Source organism: Phyllobates terribilis, unplaced genomic scaffold (assembly GCF_046119375.1).
Source record: "Phyllobates terribilis strain yellow unplaced genomic scaffold, ASM4611937v1 Scaffold_11__3_contigs__length_659146591, whole genome shotgun sequence".
Taxonomy (NCBI): domain Eukaryota; kingdom Metazoa; phylum Chordata; class Amphibia; order Anura; family Dendrobatidae; genus Phyllobates; species Phyllobates terribilis.
Window position 1 is genome coordinate 539989747 of NW_027362771.1, and position 23270 is coordinate 540013016.

At 46.7% G+C, this 23270-nt stretch overlaps 1 protein-coding gene across 1 annotated transcript in view; it reads left to right on the plus strand.

The window, feature by feature from the left end:
- LOC141165299 (uncharacterized) overlaps positions 1-23270 on the plus strand; it is a 93722-nt gene that overhangs the window by 30954 nt on the left and 39498 nt on the right. Inside the window, exons 4-11 of the mRNA XM_073650895.1 lie at positions 5560-5610; positions 6932-6970; positions 7091-7144; positions 7920-8042; positions 10110-10151; positions 10385-10462; positions 12045-12122; positions 13116-13169. Of these exons, the coding sequence (XP_073506996.1) occupies positions 5560-5610; positions 6932-6970; positions 7091-7144; positions 7920-8042; positions 10110-10151; positions 10385-10462; positions 12045-12122; positions 13116-13169 (519 nt within the window). The remainder of the gene's footprint in view (positions 1-5559; positions 5611-6931; positions 6971-7090; positions 7145-7919; positions 8043-10109; positions 10152-10384; positions 10463-12044; positions 12123-13115; positions 13170-23270) is intronic.

The window sequence follows — 23270 nt, forward strand, 5'->3', positions numbered from 1 at the left end:
CTGGGACTTCTCCTGTTCTCCAAGAATTTTCAAAGATTATGGAGAGTGGTTCTAAAATTTCTTCTACAATCTCCTTCAGTACTCTGGGGTGTAATTCATCTGGACCTGGAGACTTGAACTCATTTATGTTAGCTAAATATTCCCTCACAATCTTTCTGTTTACTGATAACTTGGATTCCTCTATTCCTTTAAAAGGACAGTGAAGATCAGTTGATGTTACACTTTCTTTCTGAGAGAAAACAGATGCAAAATAGGAATTAAAAAGTTCGGCCTTCTCAACATCCTCTCTTACCATTTCTCCATTTTCATCCTGTAAAAATCCTATAGCATCTTTGACTTTTCTTTTACTTTTGACATACCCCCAAAATCCTTTTTTATTGCTTTTGACATCTCTTGCAAGCCTTAATTCATTGTCAGCTTTAGCTAACCTGATACGTGCCCTGCAGGATCTGCAGACTGCATTATAATCTTCTTTAGATATGCCTCCCTCTTTCCATTTAATAAACATTTCTTTCTTTCTTTTTAGCATGTGTTTAAGTTCTGTGTTCATCCATCCTGGTTTCCTTAAATGCTTCCCATTCTTCCTACTTTTCGGGATTGTTAACGATTGTGCTTTGAGAATCTCATTTTTAAAAATTTCCCATCCTTCCTGGACATTTTTGTCCTTAAGGACATCCAGCCATTGGATCCCTCCTATTCTCTTTCTGAGTCTCTTAAAATCTGCCTTTCTAAAATCTAACCTTGAAGTTTGAGTCTTCACATGTCTTCCTCCTCTAGTTATCCAAAATTCTATAATAGCATGATCGCTGCCTCCTAGGGTCCCAGCCACCTTTACCTCCTCAACCATTTCCTCCCTGTTTATAAGAATTAGATCCAAAGTAGCAGATCCCCTTGTTTTCTCCCCTACCTTTTGGAAGATAAAGTTGTCCGCAAGAGAGGATAAGAATTTGCTTGACCTGTTAGTTTTACTTGAGAGAGATTCCCAACAAATGTCTGGATAGTTGAAATCTCCCATGACCACTACGTCATATTTTTTGGAGAACTTGGTCATTTGATACATAAAGAGTTCATCCATATCTTCAGCTTGCCCAGGTGGCCTGTAGTAAATGCCTACAATGGTGTCCTTTCCGTTGTTCTCTCCTTGTATTCTTACCCAAACAGTTTCCACAGAACTCCCAGTCTCTGAAGCTTCAATCTCTGTGCAGATATATGCTTTTCTAACATACAATGCAACACCTCCTCCTCGTTTATCAAGTCTGTTTCTTGCAAATAAGTTGTATCCTTTTAGCCTTTTATTCCAATCATGTGTATCGTCCCACCAAGTTTCAGTGATTCCAATGACATCATATTTCTTTTCCTGTGTTAGTACTTCCAATTCTCCTTGTTTGTTGCCCATGCTTTGTGCATTTGTATAAAAACATTTTAGTTTGTGATTGGTTTCTCTTCCTCCCATATTTTTATTATTTAGATTTTTTTGTCTTTGTTCTTCCTTTCCACTTCCAGTAGCAGAGATCTCAATAGTATTTGTCAGCTGTATGGCTTTTTCTGGCCTTTTGCTTCCCTTCCCACATTGTTCTAGTTTAAAGCTCTCCTGATGAGTGTAGCAAGGCGACTTCCAAATACATGTTTTCCAGTCTTCGTAAGGTGCACCCCATCTCTAGCAAGTAGTCCATCGTATAGGTAATTCATTCCGTGATCCAGAAATCCAAATCCTTGTTGACGGCACCATCGACGTAGCCAGTTGTTCACCTGTAGAATCTTATTCCACCTCATTGTTCCATGGCCATCCACTGGGAGGATGGATGAGAAGACCACCTGCGCTCCCAATTCTTTCACTTTCTTGCCTAAGTCTTCAAAGTCACTGCAGATGGTTTCCAGGTCCTTTCTTGCGGTGTCATTTGTCCCCACATGTATTAGCAGGAATGGGTAGTGATCTGTAGGTCTGAAGAGTCTTGATATCCTGTCAGACACATCTTTAATTTTTGCTCCTGGAAGACAGCACATTTCTCTTGAGGTTATGTCTGGTCTGCAGATAGCGGCCTCTGTTCCTCTTAACAGGGAATCCCCCATGACCACCACTCTCCGTTTTTTCTTCACAACATTCTTCTTTCTCCATCCAGGAGGATTCTGAGGGCTTACAAGGTTATTCATTGCTGGCAAAGTCTTATCTTGCTGTATTTCTTCATGGTTCTCCTGCGTGAGAGCCTGGTACTGGTTCCTGAGCAGTATGGGTGCTGACTGCCTCTCGATCCTCCGGCTTCTGTGGGTCACAGGCTTCCATTCCTCTGTTTCCTCAGGTGCAGAGAGAATTTCTTCTCTTTCTGAATCATGAAGAGATAATTCTGCTCTGTCTAAGAACTCTTCACCTTCCTTAATGATTTTCAAGGTAGTTAACCTCTCTTCTAGATTTCGCAACTTTTCCTCCAACAGGGACACAAGCTTGCATTTCTGGCATGTGAAGTCTGGCTTTTCCACTGGCAAGTCTGTGAACATGTAGCAGGATATGCAGCTCACCAAATGGCTCCTGGACTCTTCCATGTTCTTATTGTTAATGTTCTGAAAACAGTGAAAAAAGCTTAAAAAAAAGCTTCAAAATGCGCGCGCCGGTAGGCGCGCGGTTTACCGATGTCCTCTTTTCAGCTCCAACAGCCAAAATCCAGTGTTCTTTGAGCTCGCGGAGACTCTTCACTTACCCCAAAATGCAGTGGGAATATGCAAATTATCTCCTCAGGACTCCTCCCCTGGTTTACCGATGTCCTCTTTTCAGCTCCAACAGCCAAAATCCAGTGTTCTTTGAGCTCGCGGAGACTCTTCACTTACCCCAAAATGCAGTGGGAATATGCAAATTATCTCCTCAGGACTCCTCCCCTGGTTTACCGATGTCCTCTTTTCAGCTCCAACAGCCAAAATCCAGTGTTCTTTGAGCTCGCGGAGACTCTTCACTTACCCCAAAATGCAGTGGGAATATGCAAATTATCTCCTCAGGACTCCTCCCCTGGTTTACCGATGTCCTCTTTTCAGCTCCAACAGCCAAAATCCAGTGTTCTTTGAGCTCGCGGAGACTCTTCACTTACCCCAAAATGCAGTGGGAATATGCAAATTATCTCCTCAGGACTCCTCCCCTGGTTTACCGATGTCCTCTTTTCAGCTCCAACAGCCAAAATCCAGTGTTCTTTGAGCTCGCGGAGACTCTTCACTTACCCCAAAATGCAGTGGGAATATGCAAATTATCTCCTCAGGACTCCTCCCCTGGTTTACCGATGTCCTCTTTTCAGCTCCAACAGCCAAAATCCAGTGTTCTTTGAGCTCGCGGAGACTCTTCACTTACCCCAAAATGCAGTGGGAATATGCAAATTATCTCCTCAGGACTCCTCCCCTGGTTTACCGATGTCCTCTTTTCAGCTCCAACAGCCAAAATCCAGTGTTCTTTGAGCTCGCGGAGACTCTTCACTTACCCCAAAATGCAGTGGGAATATGCAAATTATCTCCTCAGGACTCCTCCCCTGGTTTACCGATGTCCTCTTTTCAGCTCCAACAGCCAAAATCCAGTGTTCTTTGAGCTCGCGGAGACTCTTCACTTACCCCAAAATGCAGTGGGAATATGCAAATTATCTCCTCAGGACTCCTCCCCTGGTTTGGTGTTCCTTCAGTCACTCTGGCCTTGAGTGACCACCCGAGCCGTGCTGCATCCACCAGGTGCTGGACTCGGCCAACCCCCAGGCAGTTCCGGAGCGTGGTCCTGAGCTTCCCTTTCTCTCTCTTTCTCCTGGCCGTCCCTACCAGGGATCCACCTTTGTCCGGTTCCCTTGGGCCTTCTATGGCAAAACCTTCTCTGGCTTTCCTGACCCTACCCTTGGTGTACCTTCCTGGTGGATGTGGTGAGGGTCGTGGCAAAGCTTGCCCACGACCTCCGGTTCCTGGTTAAGGGTTACTTTTGCCTCCGCCAGCTTGGGATCCGGTGCCCTCTTCTGCCAACCCTTCACCCTTTTTGGTTTGCTTCTGGGATCTTAGGGTTCCCTCTTTTCTGCGTCTCTGGGCCTTTCTTCTTCCTCTCTGCTTCAGGCCTGGCCCTGGAGCTGGGCCCAGCCGGAGCCACAGCTCCCTGTCAGCCCTCTCTGGCTGAACTCTCCCTCAGAACTCTCCTGCCAGACTGACCCTATCTCTAGATGGTGCCCACCATATATACTCCCACTATGTGTGAGCCCAGGTGACCAGCACCCAATGGGCTCCTATCTCTATGCCCAGAGCCCCTCCCCTATCTGCCCCTACACTACTGGGATGTTCCACCACCCCTCCCACTCCAGCCAGGGACAGACGCTGTCGTACCTGCACATCTACTTGGTGGGAGTACCGTAGTTCTGTCCCCCGGAAATGGGATGTATGTAGTGCATGCAGCCTACTGAGCTCAGTCCCACACTCCATCCTTACCCGGGAGTGGAATACCACACCTCTGGTTTGAGGTGCAATACCCCTGTAGCAGCCGAGTTTATGTGCAGGTACGATAGTGTCTGTCCCTGGCTGGAGTGGGAGGGGGGTGGAAGCTTTGTTTCTCATTCTTTCAGTAGTAGCAGTAGTCACCGCAGTAAGCAGTCTATATATATATATACATATGTATACACATGCGTATACAGATACACACATACATACACGCATATACATTCATGTACTCGTATGTAAACAGATTCATCCATGTACTCATACATATTTTTAAGTACATAAATATACACACACACACTCATATACACATACGTATACAGATAACTATATATACACATACATACTCTCAAACATACAGATAGGCATACACATAAATGGCCATTTACATCCCTGTATATATATTCATATAAATATATGGACATCCATACATCTGTACAGGAACAATGCACACACCAGTGTTCCCGTCTGACCGGAGACGCAGTAGCGATGTTAAGCCAAGGCCGCCCAATCAGAACGCAGTAGTGTCCACCAATCGGAGATGAGGGGGCGCAGAAAAGTGATTTTATGCACGCCTTTGTCATACAGTACAGTCCCTATCAAGGTGCGGATCGTTGAAATAGCTGCTGTGTGAAAGTGGGAAGTTCTGCATGTTTGACAGCTCCCCAGCGATCACGAAACGACTCTCCAGCGATCCCAAAACCGTGACGCACTAACGATCTAGCTAGCGATCTCGTTATGTGTGACGGGGCCTTAACGTTTCGCCTTGCGGAGAGTGACATGTCAAACCTGACATGCCGAGGCGAGGAGACTTTTCAGACGCCTCTCACCCAGCCAAACCAGATCTCACACTTTACACTGATGAAGGGCAGTACCCCAAACAGTGTCTGTAAATTGAGATTTTGGTATTGACTTTAGTCCTAAGTCATGTGACAAGGCTCGTTAGAGAGTCGATATTGACTTTTAGGTTTGCAAAGCAGGACTTGAATGGGAAGGGGTGATGAAAAAGCCATGAATAATGATGTGGTCAAATGAAACATTTCCAGGACAGGCCCATTTTGCTTTTAGCCAAGGGCCCCATTGCTATTAATTTACTCCTGGTCGTTGTCAAAATATTTCTTTCAGATATGGATCAAGCTGCAAAGTCTTTTGATAAATCAGGGAATACAACTCATGGTAAGAATTTATATTGATCCCCTATACGCACACCATGATTTACTGATACTGCATTTACTCTATAGGCAAATATAATACTCTGTGTAATCACTATGGTCGTGTTATGGTGTGGCAAAGTCAGCAATGGCCCAGCCCAGTATCCCATGGGCACCCTAAGGACTGGACCTTCATGGGCAACTTGAATGTGCAGTTTGTAAATTTTCACTGCCGGGGACCACCAAGGACTTTAGCGTTAATTTCATTACAGCCCTTCACTAACTGACATTGCATAGTGGTTGTGTATTTGGACACGTATTGCGAGTTTATTTGGACCTTAAATGGCAGCACTGGGAAATAAATAATTCCAGCAGTACTGAATAATCCACGGCACTCAACCACTGACATCTTGAATTGGTAAATAAATGACTGCCCTAAGTGGACACTATATGGCAGTATTATTTGCATATGGTATGAGGTTGACATTCGAGCATTGTATGGAAGTATTATTGGACATGGTATGACAGTATTGGGAAATATATTAATGCCTTATGTGGACACTATATGGCAGTATTATTTGCCTATGGCATGAGGTTGACATTCAGGTATTGTACGGAAGTATTATTTGAACATGGTATGATAGTATTGGGAAATACATGAATGCCTTATGTGGACATTATATGTTAGTATTATTTGCATATGGTATGAGGTTGACATTCGGGTATTGTATGGCAGTATTATTTGGACATGGTATGACAGTATTGGGAAATATATTAATGCCTTATGTGGACACTATATGGCAGTATTATTTGCATACGGTATGAGGTTGACATTCGAGCATTATATGGAAGTATTATTTGAACATGGTATGACAGTATTGGGAAATACATGAATGCCTTATGTGGACATTATATGGCAGTATTAGTAGCATATAGTATGAGGTTGACATTCGGGCATTGTATGGCAGTAGGATTTGGACGTGGTATGACAGTATTGAGAATTTAATGTCTTATGTGGACACTATGTGGCAACATTATTTTAATACTATGAGTAGTTAGTATTGCATAGAAGCTTTTTTGGGGGGCTTTGTATTAAAATGTGCATGTGTATACATGTTTTTTTTTATATAGTTTTTTTTTTTCTAAAAGTGTCAAGTGTGAAAGGGAACAAAGGTTCTTTGCCAAGGATTCATTTTTTTAGAAAACCCACCCTACATGAGCAGGTGGTACATGATCTTTGGTTTTGCTAGAATCCTCTGCACCTCGTGCCTAAAGTGTCCCTTTAATTAGTAAGCCTATTGATAAAACTGTAACTCTGAAGTCATTGTCTTACTCTTTACTGTCAGGACTAGGAAACTCTCCACCATTTCAGCCACCACAAATAGGTAAGACCACAGGACCACCCAGCAGATGATATACCGTATGTTGTATGTATGTATTTCCCATGTCTATGGATATGGACTATGGCTTATACCATTTATAGGACATTTTGCAATCTACTTTAGGTCTCGACTTCTCGTCCCCAGCGGTAAATGCAGCATTCAGAGACCATCAGACAGGTAAGCAGCCACAGGAATCTGTATGTGACCTTCTAAAAGAGGAAGCAGTCTATGCAAAGGTCCCCATTTAAATAGTGTGGGTATTGAGCATGTGAATGTTTCCCTTTCCGAGGGAACTACCAGAATATCTCTATATTAAAGGGGATTTCCAAGAACAAAAAAAGTGTTTTGATTGTTGTGGGTTCAGCTGTTGGGACCCCCATAGATAACAGAAATTGGGGTCCTTTATTCCTCAAAGATAGCCTAGCTATCCGTATAAGACCTGTATACTCCGAATGGCGTTGTACGCACCACGGCGGCGCCGGTTAAATGGGATACCAGACTCCTTTTTTGTGATCAGTGATGGTTCAAGCAATCAAGTCCCCGTAATCATCGATCATGTTGCTAGGTGTGAGATTTTGTTTCTGGGAGAATCTGATGTGATGTGTCTGATTGAAATGTGTATAAAAAAATAAATATCTTATTCTTGTGCTAAGGTCAAAGATACAGGTGAGCTCTGAAAATAAAACTTCTCTATGCCCATGGCAATAATTCCTGAGCTCTTGCTGCTGATTGTTATAGTAACATACTCCCCAGTCCCCGCTCCCACGTCGAAGGCCTATGCTGTCAGGTGCCAACCATAATGTCCTTCTCCAGTGATTGTTCTCTTTGTATGAGTTATCCAAAGTAGGAAAGTCGTAGCTTGGTGATCCTTGCTTCAAGTGACATGTCTTGCTTGATTTGTTCCAAAATTGATTTGTTTGTCTTTCTATTAGTTGACCATCTTGTCTTTTAGTAGAACAAACCACTGGGCCGGCTGAGAAGCGCATATGCCATTGGAAGAAGATGGTTCTGATGTTCTTCCTTCTTCTCACGTTTCTCTTCTTGATTCTTCTGACAAGCATCATCTTCATCTATTGTGAGTACTTTTTCAGGAGATTCACTCAAGATTTCTAAATCGAGATAAAACTGCAAAATTCCCCAGTTTTTCCAAGTATACAATTTCGACGTTTTTCTACATAATTCATGTTAAACATTTTGAATATAGTCATATACTCCTGGTGCTTTACCTAAGATTTCTAAAGGTCTAAGGTTTACCCCTGAAGGTAGAGAATTGTTTGTCTAGGTTCTCACGCTGAAAAGGTATTTTAGCTTCTTGTTTCTAAACGACTGACATGGAGAGAACAAAGTGACCACTGGCATATTGTTTTTAGTTTTAGGTTCTAAAAGTCCTAAAAGTTTACATGTCATTTCACCCAAAATCAGAGTGGAAGCAGGGTCTTCCTACCTTTATCCCCATATCCTTATCTTATATTAAAACTGCTTTGTCATGCACATATCAGTGTAGGATCTGTCAGGCTTCTTATGATCTGTAACTTTCTACCAACTCTCTTTGAGGCGGCGGTTCCTCTTCAGTTTTCTGCCAGCATTGTAGGACCTGGTACTTCCTTTCCCTCACTGTGTCTGCTATGGTCCTATGGCCTGCTCTGAACGGAAAGTTCCAGTATAATGTTTGACAGATAATAGAGCAGAAATAATGAGAAAAAAACCTTGTCCCTAGTTTCTACAAAGACCTTCATGTTGAGAGTCAAAGACCCTCCCCACTCCTTGTATTCCGCCTTGATGTCCGTTCTGCTAGAGATGGATTACACTTGGCATAAGGTAGTGGATAGCAATTTTGCCAGTAGGGAGACAACCTGTTGTGGGCACTTTGGAGTGATTTTTTGGGTCCAGAAATGCCATTTTAGGTAAATAAAGTACTTTGCAATTTTGTTTGTTGACCTTCAAAGCTGAAGTTTATTGGAACAGTGACTATGTAAGGCCTGGGTCATAAAGAGCTGTTCTGCATTTCTTTTTAAATTGACCCACACTCAAAAAAAAAGTTTTGCTTTTTTTCCTCTAAGGAACACGATCATTTGCCATGGTATCATGCTAGGTATGGGAAGGACCCAGCATATGACGATGGGAAAGGTGAGAAGCCCAACAACTAGGGAAAGGGAGAGTGGAGACCCCTAGGCAGATCTAACAACACCCTGGCTCACCTATCGTCCCTAAATAGATTCCACACCTATCGCTGAGCAGGGTACCTAATCCCTGACTGACCCTAGAGATAGGCCCTAGGTAGGGAGGGGAAGGGGTGAGCACTAATCAGCCCTACTGTAACTAAAGACAAACAAGGCAAACAGACAAGGGGATACACTTAGCTTTGAGGAGTCACCAGAGGTATCATGACAACAATCCACCAAGAAACTCCAATAAGAAACTAGCCGACTGCTAGAACTCCAGGCCTAAACAGAGGAAAATACTTCTATTACAGGCAATTCTCTGGAGACACTGAGGGTTTTTAAATATCAAGCACGGGTGTGTTAATTAGCAGCAGAAGGTGGAGATCACCGCTGGGTCCTAGTGAGAGAAGGATGACGCAAAGATCAGGAAGGTGTCTGCAAAGCCAAGCGCAGCGACCTTCTACCGCTTAATCCAGAACGACTTTCTGTCAAACCTGACACACCCGTGACACATGGGCTTTGTTTGCAGTTGAGGCTCATCCGCAATAACAGACACAGTCCATGGATAAGAATGGGGGAGATTGTGAGGATGGGAATAGGAGACTTAAGTTTTGAATCCCATACAGTCATTGCATCACAGGTTATCTTTAGGTTGATGGAACTGAAAGGGAGAAGTTACAGATTACTTATTAAAAAAAACTTTTTGACAGTGAGGCTGATCAATGAGTGGAACAGGCGGCCACGAGAGGTGGTGAGTTCTCCTTCAATGGAAGTCTTCAAATAGAGGCTGGACAGACATCTGTCTGAGATGGTTTAGTGAATCCTGCATTGAGCATGACATGATGGACATGATGACTCCAGAGGTCCCTTCCAACCCTAAAATTCTATGACTGTATGATAACTGATCTCTATGCACATAGTAATGTAACGTCAGTAGAGTTTTTAACTGTATCTGATGCCGAATTCTAATTCCGTTTCAGACTCCAATATCTCCAATCAACTGGCTGAGCTGAAGAAAAATGGTGAATAGCATGTAAAAGGGATTGGAAATACATTGTTGACTTTTTGGGTGTAGTATTGTAGCCCAGCTTCATCTATTGCAATGTAGTAGTCACAATCCATGGACAGATGTGGAGGTTTTCCTGGAGAAAAGCATCCATAGTTTTCAAATCTTACACAACCCCTTTAATTCTTAATTATATTTATGTAACCGGTGCTAAAATCTTGGAATAACCTCTATTTAATTCCTACACAGCATCCTGGGGCCAAGATTCAATCAAGAATGAAAGAGAAACTTTGAAGGAAAACTTGATGACAATCAACAAGACATTGGGTAAGCAAAGCCTTTCAGTACAATTTTCTTCACTTCTTCCCAAGTGCTATGACCAAATTTACATGGTGCATGTTTTCACACAGAGAGTAAGGGTGGGGCCAAATGATCCGCCTGGTCGCATGTGATTACAACTCTGCCCAATACCATGGCCAATACAAAACTTTGTAAAATATCTTCTTAGAGAATCCTGCTTCTTTTTCAACTTATGAAACACTTCATCCCTTTCCCTCTACCTTCTGAACTCATCATCCTCTCTGGAAAACCTCTAAAATCAGTCAGCCTTTGGAGAGGAGAGGGAAGAGTGGATTAAAAAGGGCCCATAACATACACAGATCTGTGCTTCTACTTTATAGTAAGTGTTTATCTCACCTCATAGATGGATTCACAGCTACACTGCTCAGTCCTTATTTCCTCATAGATTGTAAGCTTGCAAGTAGGGCCCTCACTCCTCTTAGTACCTGTTGAACTATGTGTTACTCTGTAATGTCTTATCTTGTTTGTGCCCTCTGAATTATAAAGTGCTGGGGAATAAGTTTGCGCTATAGAAACACAAATTATTATTATTATATTGCCCTCCATACTGAACTGCTTCGGAACATGTGCAACATAAAGATAGGAGTGTGTGTATTGTGTTTTAGAGACATCCTAGCAGCTAGTCTTCACCCTTGAGCTCAGAGACAACTGAAAATTAGTGATAAAGAGCATAGAGGGGAAAAATGCAGGATACAAGTCATAAAATGGACTGAAATAAAAATGATATTAAGTTTAGTTATTGTTGTTTCAACCAACATTGCAGAAATCATTAGTACAAGTAAATATATAAATCTTTGTAGTGTATTTTATTAGCGAACTATGCATCTTTCTCAAATTATGAGCCACGTCTTTCCTACCCTTCTGCCTTCTAAACTCATCATCCTCTCTGGAAAACTTCTAAAGTCGGTCAGTTTTTGGAGAGGAGGGGAAGGAGCAGATTAAAAAAGGCACAGATATACACAAACCTATGCTGCTGCTTTATAGTAAGTGTTTATCTCACCTCAAAGCTGGATTCACAGTTACACTGCTCAGTCATTCTGTATAATGTCCTCCATGTTACTGCAGCTTTTGAATATGTGCAATATAAATACAGGAGAACAAGATTACTTCATGTCTTTGTGTACTGTGTATGAAGGACATCCTAACAGCTAATTGTCACTTACCAGCTCAGAGACAACTGAAAATTGGTGATAATGTATGCAGAACGTTCTGCAATTTTCTCCTTCTCCTTTGTCTTTATTTGGAATTGAGGCTTCACCAGATGCAGCCCATGGACTGAAAAGGAAAAAAGACGATCTTTTTTTGAATCCCAAACAAATCCTTTAAGATAACCGTCAACACTGTCAGACATCACATCTCTTAAGATGGAGACACTGAAGGCAAGCTGTCCATACTACTGTAATGACAAATATTAACTCTGTTACAGGCTTCAACATTTCCAATCTACTGGCTGAAGAAAAATAGAGACTGGCATATTAACCAATCACAAATTATACTTATGATTAACCAAGGCTAATTTTGGAATAACCCATTTTGACATTCTTCATAGTATCGCAGGTCCAGGACTCAATCAAGAAAGAAAGAGAAACTTGGAAGGAAAACTTGACGAAGATGAACCAAACATTGGGTGAGCGAGTCTCTGTGCTTTAATTTCCAGGTTGTGTGCCTACATTTGCCACTACAAACATGTTAGGGGCCCTGCTCAGCGAGTATGGTGGCACCTGCTGATACAGTGGGTACAGAAAGTATTCAGACCCCTTTACATTTTTCACTCTTTGTTTCATTGCAGCCATTTAGTAAATTCTAAAAAGTTCATTTTTTTTCTCATTAAAGTACACTCTGCACCCCATCTTGACTGGCCCTTATCATGTAATGTATCCCATCCTGTAGCAATGTCCCTATCCTGTAATGTCCCCCATCCTGTAGCAATGTTCCCATCCTGGCCCTTATCATGTAATGTACCCCATCCTGTAGCAATGTCCCTATCCTGTAATGTCCCCTATTCTTGACCCATTCTGTAGCAATGTCCCCATCCTGGCCCTTATTCTGTAATGTCCCCTATCCTGTAGCAATGTCCCCTATTCTTGCCCCATCCTGTAGCAATGCCCCCATCCTGTAGCAATGTCCCCTATCCTAGCCCCATCCTGAATCAATATCCCCCATCCTGGCCCCAATCCTTTAATAATATCCCACATCCTATAGCAATGTCCTCATTATGGCCCCATCCTATAGCATTTTTCCCCTTCCTCCCTGGGTCAGGTCACACCCTCTGCGACAACAATCATTATGCCCCTGGTCAGCCCTAGTGCCCAAACATCCATCCACAGATATCAGACAACCCAGAATGTGACAAGAAAACATCCGCACACTATTATTCCACCTACACCAGCCAGAATGATTCACACCTGTCAAGGATAGTTTATCAATTCTTGCTGCTTACACTAAATTCTGACCCCACTACCACATGGCCCAAGGAACAATCAGTTGATGGTTCTAATCTGGAAGTTATGAGCACGAGTGTTATAGTTGGCTGCAATTTTCTTGACTGTGCACCACCTCTTCCACCGATTCTTGATATCCTCCTCTGACCCTAAAGCCTGTATCATATTTGTTTTTACAGTGAATGAATTAGCGCTCCTAAAGTCAGATGTAAAAACCATTAGAAAAGTCTTGGGTAAGTCTACAATGAAAGCATCACATTTTTTGTCTTCCCTCTCCTCCAATCGATATTGCACAGAAATCCCTTTATGTAGCACCCCGAGGGTTCGGTTGCTACAGGGGTATTGCACCTCATCCAGAGGTGTGATATTCCACTGCCAGGTAAGGATGGAGTGTGGACCAGGGCTCAGTTAGCTACACACACACACCCCATTTCCGGGGGACAGCTCGACGGTGCTCGCAGCTGCGGGCACAACTGACCATGTCCCTGGCTGGAGTGGGGAGGGGGGAAGAGAACCCAGTGGTGTAGGAGCAGAGAGGGGCGGTTTCTGGGAGCACAGGAAGGAGCTCATTGGGTGCAGGTCACCTGAGCTCAGACACCGAGAAGCAGATAAAAGGTGGGGGCGATCTTAGGAGGGAGTTCAGTCAGAGCAGAAGGGAGAGCGAGCTGACAGGGAGCAGCGGCTCAGGCTGAGCTCAGCTCCAGGAGGCAGGCCTAGAGAAAAGGCCGGGGCCGGAGAGGAGAAGAAGAGAAGGAGAAGGAAGGAAGGAGGAGAGACAGAGGAGTGGAAAGGCTCCAGAAACAAGAAGGCAGAAGGGACCCTAAGAGTGCAGAACGGCCAGCAACCGTTGCATACCCCATTATATCGGGTGGAAGGGTCAGGCTGTGGAAAGGTACCGGATCCCTAAGTTGGTGGAGGCGAATCTACCCTCAGCTGAGAACCGGAGGTTGTGACCATTTATTGGTGCGACCCCCCACTAATCCTGCTAGGAAGGCACCATATAGGATAGCGGGAAGTGAAGGCCAACGCTTACCCGACACGGTCCGCGGTAGCCGGACAGAAGTCAGGACACTGGTGGGGCACGAGAGGCCAGAGAAAGGACAGAAGGGGGTCCTGTGACATACTCCTGAATTGCCTGGGGGTTGACCGAGCTCCTCACCTGGTGGACGCAGCACGGCTTGGGCAGTCCTTGCTGACAGAAGTGACTTGGATAACAACTGTGAGTAAAAGACCCTGGACTGCATCATTGGACTCTGTGTGATTTCTGCTGCGCCTGCACCATCACCCCCAGCATCCACCTACACTGCCCTGAGGCTACACTCCTCCCGTGGGGAGTTATCCTACCCCTGTGCTGCACACCAACACCAGCCTCAGCGGTCTGCCTCGCAGCGGTGGTTATCCCTGACCGCAATCCACGGGTGGCGTAGTCAGACATTCAAAACACTGATAAATAGACTGCCACACAATTTGGTCTGACCACCCTGAGCCACGGGACCGGGTTGCCACTACTACTCCCTAGCGACACACAGAGATCCGGTTCCGGGTACCCCACGGCCCAGGGGGCGAGTCATTTACTTAAAGGGAATCCGTCAGCAGGTTTTTGCTATGTAAACTGAGAGCAGCATGATGAAGGGGCTGAGACCCTGATTCCAGTGGTGTGTCACTTATTAGGCTGTGTGTTGTTGTTTCAATAGAATCAGCAGCAGATTATCACTACAGGACTAGATGTCTCGTGCCATGTAGTCCTCCATATTCATGAGCTTTGTGTAAATCTGCCCCAACCAGCTTTTTGCTTATGTACAGTGAATACAGAAAGCAGCCAATCAGTGGTGTGGGCGGGCTTATACAGAGCTCAGCATTCAGAGCTCTGTAAATCTGCAGCAGAGAAAACTGTGACTTTATCACAATTGCTAGACCCAAATAAAGAACATGATACATCGCTGGAATCAGGGTCTCTGCCTCTACAGTATGCTGCTCTCACATGGTGAAGCAAATACCTGGTGACATATTTCCTTTACTAATACACTCTGCAGCTCATCATCACATTGTAGACAGGGGGTCCTGGAGATAACAGTTGTACCCAGTCCCCAGTATCTCAGGGGGCCCAAATGTCCCTCTGTCACATGAGAATACACCAGTAAATGGAACATGGTAACTGGGGGACCTCTACCAGATTTTATATTGGAGCTCAGGAGTAATGTCACTGATCTTTCAAAGTAATATCTGGGCCCAGTTAAACTTACAAGTCAAATAAACAAAAATAAGCCTTGAAGACTTATCCCAGCATTTTCAGACTTTGTTGTCTCCACTCCGTTGTACATCTCCCTCTTTTGAAGCATATTTTTTGCCCTCTCGACATACAAATATAACCTGCCGCGGTGTGTACATCACAAAGCCAACTAAGTGCCCTCATGAGGTAAAGCCACAGGCTGAGGGATAGATAGAAAAATATTTAGATTTGAGAGTCCTCAGTGGTTGATACCTTTTAATGGCTAACTGAAAAGATGGTAACAAGTTGCAAGCTTTCGAGACTACGCAAGTCTCTTCATCAGGCAAGTATAACCCAAAATCTGAAGAGTCACATATTTATACACAATATTACACAGAAATAATACAATAGATGAGACAGGTGACGGAAAGCAGAGTTATTACTATGGGAGAGAGATAAACAGTTCTGGCTATAAATATTTTAGCAGTTAATAGATAAGGTGTGTTACGCCGTTCCCCTCACCGCCGCGGTCCTGGTCATGAGTTCCCCTGCTCCCCTGTTGCTGTGGCTCGCACTGCGCGCAGCTTCCCGGGTACTGTTCTTAGGGCGCCCTCCCTCTTAAAGGGGCCACGTGCGCCGTCCTAAAGAGTCCCCGGCCAATGGCCGGAGGACTTCTCCTATATAAGGCACCTCCTCCAAAATGGAGGTGCCTGTGCAAGGTTGTTGTTCCATGTGCTAACACTTGCTTCAGCCCTCAGGTCCCGCTGCCAGTCAGTCCTGCCTGCCAGTCTGTCTTACAGTCCAGCCCGCCAGTCTGTCTTACATTCCTGCCCGCCAGTCTGTCTAATAGTTCTGCCCGCCTGCCTGCCAGTATCCTGCCGTGCCCGCCAGCCTGCCTACCTGGAAGCACCTGCCAGAAACCTGCCGTGTCCACCAGCCTGCCTACCTGGAGCACCTGCCAATTATCCGCCATGCCCGCCTGCTTGCCTACCTGGAGCACCTGTCTGGTTGTCCGCCGTGCCCGCCTGCTTGCCTACCTGGAGCACCTGTCTGATTATCTGCCGTACCTGCCTGCTGATCTACCCGGACCATCCGTCTGCCTTCCTGCCATGCTCATCGGCTGTATCGGTTAGTTCCTGTCATCTGACCCGTGGGAGTCACCTGCTCTCACACAAGGTCGGTCCCAGAGTGGCACCTGGTTCACCTGCCCGGTCCCTCCCTGGTTCACAGAGTCGACTAAGCTTCTGTGTGACCTGGGTCAGCTGAGTAGGCACTTAATCACGCCCCTCTGGTCCCTCCTTGCACCGAAGCACAGAGGTTCCACCACCCGGACCCGTAACAGTTTGCACAGGCCATGGAACCCGGTGGCCCCCAGGCTCCTTCGCTCTCTGACCTGTACCAGGAGGTCTCACGTCAGAGATCCCAACAGGAAACTATCCTATCCTATCTGCGGACTGTGAACTCCCGCCTGGACACGCTGTCCACCCCGTCTGTGTCCGTCTCTAGCCGAGCGGCAACCACTCCGGCAGCACCTCAACCAAGTGGCGCTGTGGCACCCGGCTCTCTGCGCCTCCACGTTTTGGTGGTGACCCCATCTTATGTTGGGGCTTCATAAATCAGTGCATGCTGCACTTTGAACTCCTGGCACACCAGTTCTCCTCCGACCAGGCCAAGGTGCCGTTCATCATGTCTCACCTCACCGAGGAGGCATTGGCATGGCTAAACCCTCTGTGGTAAAGAGGGGATCCCCTGGTGTCCGATCTTCTGGCTTTCCTTGCTGCCTTCCGGAAGGTCTTCGATGAGCCCGGACGAAAATCTTCTACTGCCTCCTCACTTCTCCGTCTCCGCCAAGGGAGTCTCACTGTGGGCCAGTATGCCATACGTTTCTGAACCCTCGCATCTGAACTTGCCTGGAACAACGAGGCCGTGGTGTCCACCTTCTGGGAGGGTCTTTCCAGACGGATCAAGGATGAGCTAGCCGGTCGTGACATCCCTTTCACCCTGGATGACCTGGTGTCATTAGCTACCCGGATTGACATCCGTTTTCTGGAACGTGCTAAGGAGATGACCCGAGAGAGAAGATTTCCGCATCTCGCTCCTACATTCCAAAGGCCAATCCCACAACCAGCAATCCCCCGGGCATGTTCGTCAGAGCCTATGCAAATTGACCAAACCAAGATGGTAAAGTCTCACCTGGAGACACGCCGAGCCGAGGGGAGTTGCTTCTACTGTGGCAGTATAGAGCATCTGATCCGTTCCTGCCCGGTGAGGCCGGAAAACTCCAGTGTCTAGGACCACTCGGAGAGGTCGTCCTAGGCAAGAGTAAATCCTCGGTCTTGATTCTGTCTGTCTCTATTTCCAGTGGTGAGACCCGCTTCTTCGAGACTGCTCATCTTGATTCCAGAGCCGCTGGGAACCTCATTCAACAGGCTGTTGTGGAACGGTATCAGATTCGTACCGTACGTCTGGCTAAATCGTTGGCGGTCACCTCTGTGGATGGGAGGCGTCTTCCGGAAACCATCTTGCTTGGAATAGAGCCTGTAACCCTTCAGGTGGGAATGCTGCACTCGGAGAAGATCTCCCTTCATATGTTGTCCGGTCTCTCTCACACCCTCTTGCTTGGTCTACCCTGGTTACAAAGACATGAGCCCGTCCTGAATTGGAGATCTGGTGAAGTGCTCCGTTGGGGTCAGGAATGCCATGAGTCCTGTCTGGTTCCAGTTCGTCCTGCTCGACCCCCGTCTACTCCCGCTAATCTTCCTGGTCTTCCGGCACCCTACTGGTCCTATGTGGACGTCTTTGACAAAAAGGAAGCGGAGACACTACCACCTCATAGGCCGTATGATTGCCCCATTGACCTGGTACCTGGTGCTTCTCCTCCCCGCGGGCGAATCTACCCCTTGTCGCTGGCTGAGACCCGGGCCATGTCTGAGTACATAGAAGAGAATCTTGCTAGGGGATTTATCCAGAAATCCACCTCTCCGGCTGGAGCAGGATTCTTCTTCGTCAAGAAGAAAGACGTCTCTCTACGTCCCTGTATCGATTACAGGGGCCTTAACCAGATTATCATCAAAAATAAGTACCCCCTGCCTCTCATCTCGGAGCTGTTTGACCGCCTTAAAGGCGCGAAGATCTTCACCAAGCTCGATCTTCATGGGGCGCACAGTTTGGTCCGGATCAGCCAGGGAGACGAGTGGAAGACGGCATTCAACACCCGGGACGGTCACTACGAATACCGCGAGATACCCTTGGATCTCTGTAATGCTCCAGCCGTCTTCCAGGAACTGGTTAACGACATCTTCCGTGATCTCCTGTATTCTTGCGTAGTGGTGTACATGGATGATATCTTGGTTTTCTCTCCAGATCTGCCCTCACACCGGAGGGATGTTTGTCAGGTTCTGCTAAGGCTCCGGAAGAATCGCCTATACGCTAAATTCGAGAAATGCCTCTTCTAGCAGACCTCTCTGCCATTCCTGGGCTATATTATCCCTGAGACTGGTCTGCGGATGGATCCCGAGAAGGTGTCTGCCGTCTTAAAGTGGCCCCCACCAGAGGGGTTGAAGGCGATTCAGCGATTCCTGAGCTTCACAAACTATTACTGTCTCTTCATTCCTCATTTCTCCTCCCAGACTGCTCCCATCTCCGCGCTCACCCGTAAAGGAGCAAATCCCAGGGAATGGACTTCCGAAGCGGAGAGGGCCTTCGTCTCCCTTAAACAAGCCTTCTCCTCCGCTCCTGTGCTGCACCGTCCGGATTGCAACAAACAGTTCTTCCTGGAGGTTGATGCATCCTCCTCCAGAGCTGGAGCGGTGCTCATCCAGAAATCCTCGTCTGGGAGAATGGTAACCTGCGGCTCCTTCTCCAAGCTCTTCTCCTCATCCGAGCGCAACTACTCCATAGGAGATCGTGAGCTGCTGGCCATCAAATTAGCTGGCCGGAGGAAGACCTTTCTGCTTATCACCCGACATTACTGGTGGCCTTCCCTGCGCAAGGATGTTGCGGACTTTGTCGCTGCTTGTTCCTCTTGTGCCTGTAACAAGGTTCCCAGGCACCTTCCATCCAGCCATCTCCTTCCTCTTCCCGTGCCTTCCCCTCCGTGGCAACACATTGCGATCGACTTCATCACGGATCTCCCTGCTTCTGCCGGTTGCTGACCGCTTTTCTAAAATGGCCCACTTCATCCCTCTGCCTGGTCTTCCATCTGCATCTGTGCTGGCTAAGGACTTCATCCATCACATCTTCCGTCTTCACGGCCTACCCCTTCACATTGTGTATATCTAGAGGAGACTGGTACAGTAATGGGAAGTAAAATGGCTTCACAGTACGCAAATCTTTTCATGGCCAAGCTTGAAAGTGACTTTTTGTCCTAATGTCCCATCAGGCCTCTGGCCTACTATCGTTACATTGACGATATTTTAATCATCTGGACGGGTCTGAGCAACAGCTGAAGACGTTACATGAACACTTTAATCGATTTCATCCCACCATCAACATAACACTCAACTACTCCTGTTCTGAAATTAACTTTTTGGACAGCATCATCAAGCTACAGAACAATAGAGACATCCTTGTACCAGAGACCAATCGACCATCCTACATACCTTAAATGGGAGAGTTTCCACCCAAAACACATAAAAAACTATATTGTTTACAGCCAAGCCATCAGATACAATCGGATGTGTTCCAACCCTAAGGATAGAGACAAACACCTTGATGGCCTCAGAAAGACCTTTTTGAATCAGGGCTACCATCCAAGAACAATTGAGGACCAGATTACAAGAGCCACCAGAATATCAAGGAATCATCTCCTACATTACAAAACCAAACAAGCAAGCAACCGGGTGCCTCTAGTAGTCACCTACAATCCAAATCTGGATGCGCTAAGGAGAGCTGGATGGAAACTACAACCCTTACTACAAAAAGATGCCCGATTACAATCCATATTTCCAGACCCCCCACTTTTGTGTTTCAGGCAGCCCCCAAATCTAAGAAGCATCATTGTCAGAAGCTCCATGTCATCTCCACCAGCTACAGGTACCTTTCCTTGCAACCAGAAAAAATGTAAAAGCTGTCCATTTATAATGACCACAGACAAGATAAAGATCACCAATTCACATCAGGACTACAAGATCCCAGGTACTTTCAGCTGTATCACATCTAATGTAGTGTACTTAATTATATGTACCAAATGTTTAGCTGGGGGTCAGTATGTAGGGGAGACAGGGCAAAAACTTAGGACAAGGATGAATCATCATCGCCACACAATAAAAGAAAAAAAAATAGATCTGCCTGTAGCCAAGTATTTTTGTTCCCCTGATCACAGCATCAAAGACATGAAATTACTGGTATTAAAAGTCAATTTCAAATCTCAGAGAGAAAGAAGAGTCTCGGAATATAAACTAATAGTGACCTTTGACATCTTCAGAGCAGGAATGAATGTGTCGCATGGATTTATGTCATTCTACATTAACTAAGGAATGTGCCCATCAGACTTGTGGGGTCATCATAACACTAGACCTAGTCACAGGACAATAAAACCTTCACACTCCTTATCTATCAATTGCTAAAATATTTATAACCAGCACTGTTTATCTCTCCCATAGAAATAACTCTGCTTTCCGTCATCTGTCTCATCTATTGCATTATTTCTGTGTCGTATAGTGTATAAATATGTGACTCTTCAGATTTTGCGTTATACTAGTCTGATGTCGATACCTGCGTAGTCTCGAAAGCTTGCAACTTGTTACCATCTTTTCAGTTAGCCATTAAAAGGTATCAACCACTGAGGACTCTCAAATCTAAATATTTTCCCTTTCTTGTAGAAATCACTTACAGTTCTTCTGCCTCTCTCCCGTTGCACGTACAACTCTCCTGCCTCTCTCACTATTCTCAGTCCGCTGCTTACCTCCTGTCTCTGACTGACAGGTGACTCATGCTTCATTGAGCAGCTAGTCAGAGACAGGAGTCAGGCAACAAGCAGGGAACAGAGAGAGAGGCAGGAGAGTTGTAAGTGCTGCTAGAGAAAGACAGGAAAGCTGTAAATGCAGTGGGAGAGAGGCAGGAGTGCTGTAAGTGGAGCTGGAGGGAGGCAAGAGAGCTGTAAGTGCAGTAGGAGAGAGGTCAGGAGAGCTGTAAGTGCAGTGGAAGAGAGGCAGAAGAGCTTTGAGTGTTGCGGGAGAGAGACAGAAGTGCTGTAAGTGCAGCGGGAGAGAGGCAGGAGTGCATCGGGAGAGAGGCAGGAGAGCTGTAAGTGCAGTGGGAGAAATGCAGGAGAGCTGTAAGTGCAGCGGGAGAGAGGTAGTAGTGCTGTAAGTGCATTAGGAGAGAGGCAGGAGAGCTGTATGTGCATTAGGAGAGAGGCATGAGAGCTGTATGTGCATTAGGAGAGAGGCAGGAGAGCTGTAAGTGCATTAGGAGAGAGGCAGGAGAGCTGTATGTGCATTAGGAGACAGGCAGGAGAGCTGTAAGTGCAAGAGGAGACAGGCAGGAGAGCTGTAAGTGCATTAGGAGACAGGCAGGAGAGCTGTATGTTCATTAGGAGAGAGGCAGGAGAGCTGTACGTGCAGCGGGAGAGAGGCAGGAGAGCTGTACGTGCAGCGGGAGAGAGGCAGGACAGCTGTAAGTGCAGCGGGAGAGAGGCAGGACAGCTGTATGTGCATTAGGAGAGAGGCAGGAGAGCTGTAAGTGCAGCGGGAGAGAGGCAGGAGAGCTGTATGTGCATTAGGAGAGAGGCTGAAGTGCTGTATGTGCAGTGGGAGAGAGGCAGGAGAGCTGTATGTGCAGTGGGAGAGAGGTAGGAGAGCTGTATGTGCAGTGGGAGAGAGGCAGGAGTGCTGTAAGTGCAGCGGGAGAGAGGCAGGAGAGATGTATGTGCATTAGGAGAGAGGCAGGAGAGCGGTAAGTGCAGCGGGAGAGAGGCAGGAGAGCTGTATGTGCATTAGGAGAGAGGGTGGAGAGCTGTATGTGCAGTGGGAGAGAGGCAGGAGTGCTGTAAGTGCAGCGAGAGAGAGGCAGGCGAGCTGTATGTACAGTGGGAGAGAGGCAGGAGAGCTGTAAGTGTAGCGGGAGAGAGGCAGGAGAGCTGTGTGTGCATTAGGAGAGAGGCAGGAGAGCTGTATGTGACGCGCCCCCTGGGCCTGTGCTGTGCAGGGGATACCCGGAGCCGGATCGCTGGGGGTTATAGTCCTCCGTGGCTGTGACCCGGTCCGTGCCCAGGGCGGTCAAACCAGTGGCAGTCTTAGGTAATAACAATGTCCGACTACGCCACCCGTGGATTGCGGTCAGTGGGGACCGCCGCTGCGCTGCAGACCGCTGAGGCTGATGTTGTTTGCGCAGCCGAGTATGGGATAACTCCCCACGGGAGAAGTATTGCCTCAGGGCAGCTAGTGTGGATGATGGGAGTGATGGTGTGAGCGTCCCAGGACTGATGGTGCTGGTGCGGCGATGAAACACAGAGACGTGTGGTGCAGTTCAGGGTCTTTACTGATGGTATAACGCAGACCCTCCCGGGAGTACTGGTTAGCAGTAGGAGCCTGGTCAGTCTGTAAGCAAGTAGGATCTCCCCTGGCCAGGTGGAGTTGTAGGCCTCCCCGACTATCTGCACTCTTTCCTGGCTACCTTGCTCTATGCGGGTAGAAGTAGCCCACGTCCCTGAGTATACCGTGTGGTGCTCACCCGTATGGCCGGTGACTTGGGGCCTTCCGTTAGCCTCCGCTTCACGATGGCGGTGCTGGTCCCTTGCTTGTGACCGTGCCTCCGGGCTTCTAAGGCCAGAGGACATGGAATCCCCTGCCGGTTGGATTCTGCTGCTGGACCTGGATGTCCCCACAGCCTCGGACTCCGTGTCCGGGTTTAGTGTCTTCAGCCAAGGTGAGCTTTCTAGCTTTCAGCCTCTGGCACTCGCTCCTGCTCCTACAGAGCTCCTGGTTCTTACTTTCCCTCTCCAGGCTCTGACTGCTCTGCTTGTTCTGCAGGCTCTGTCTCTCTAATCCCACCCCAGACCCAGTTTATAAGGGCAGATTCCTCCCCTCCCAGGTCTGGGTGGGCCGTGTTGCATGCTTAGGGCTCCTGACCAGAGAAACCTCCCACTTGCTCTCAGACATAATATTTCTATTACTGTGGCAAC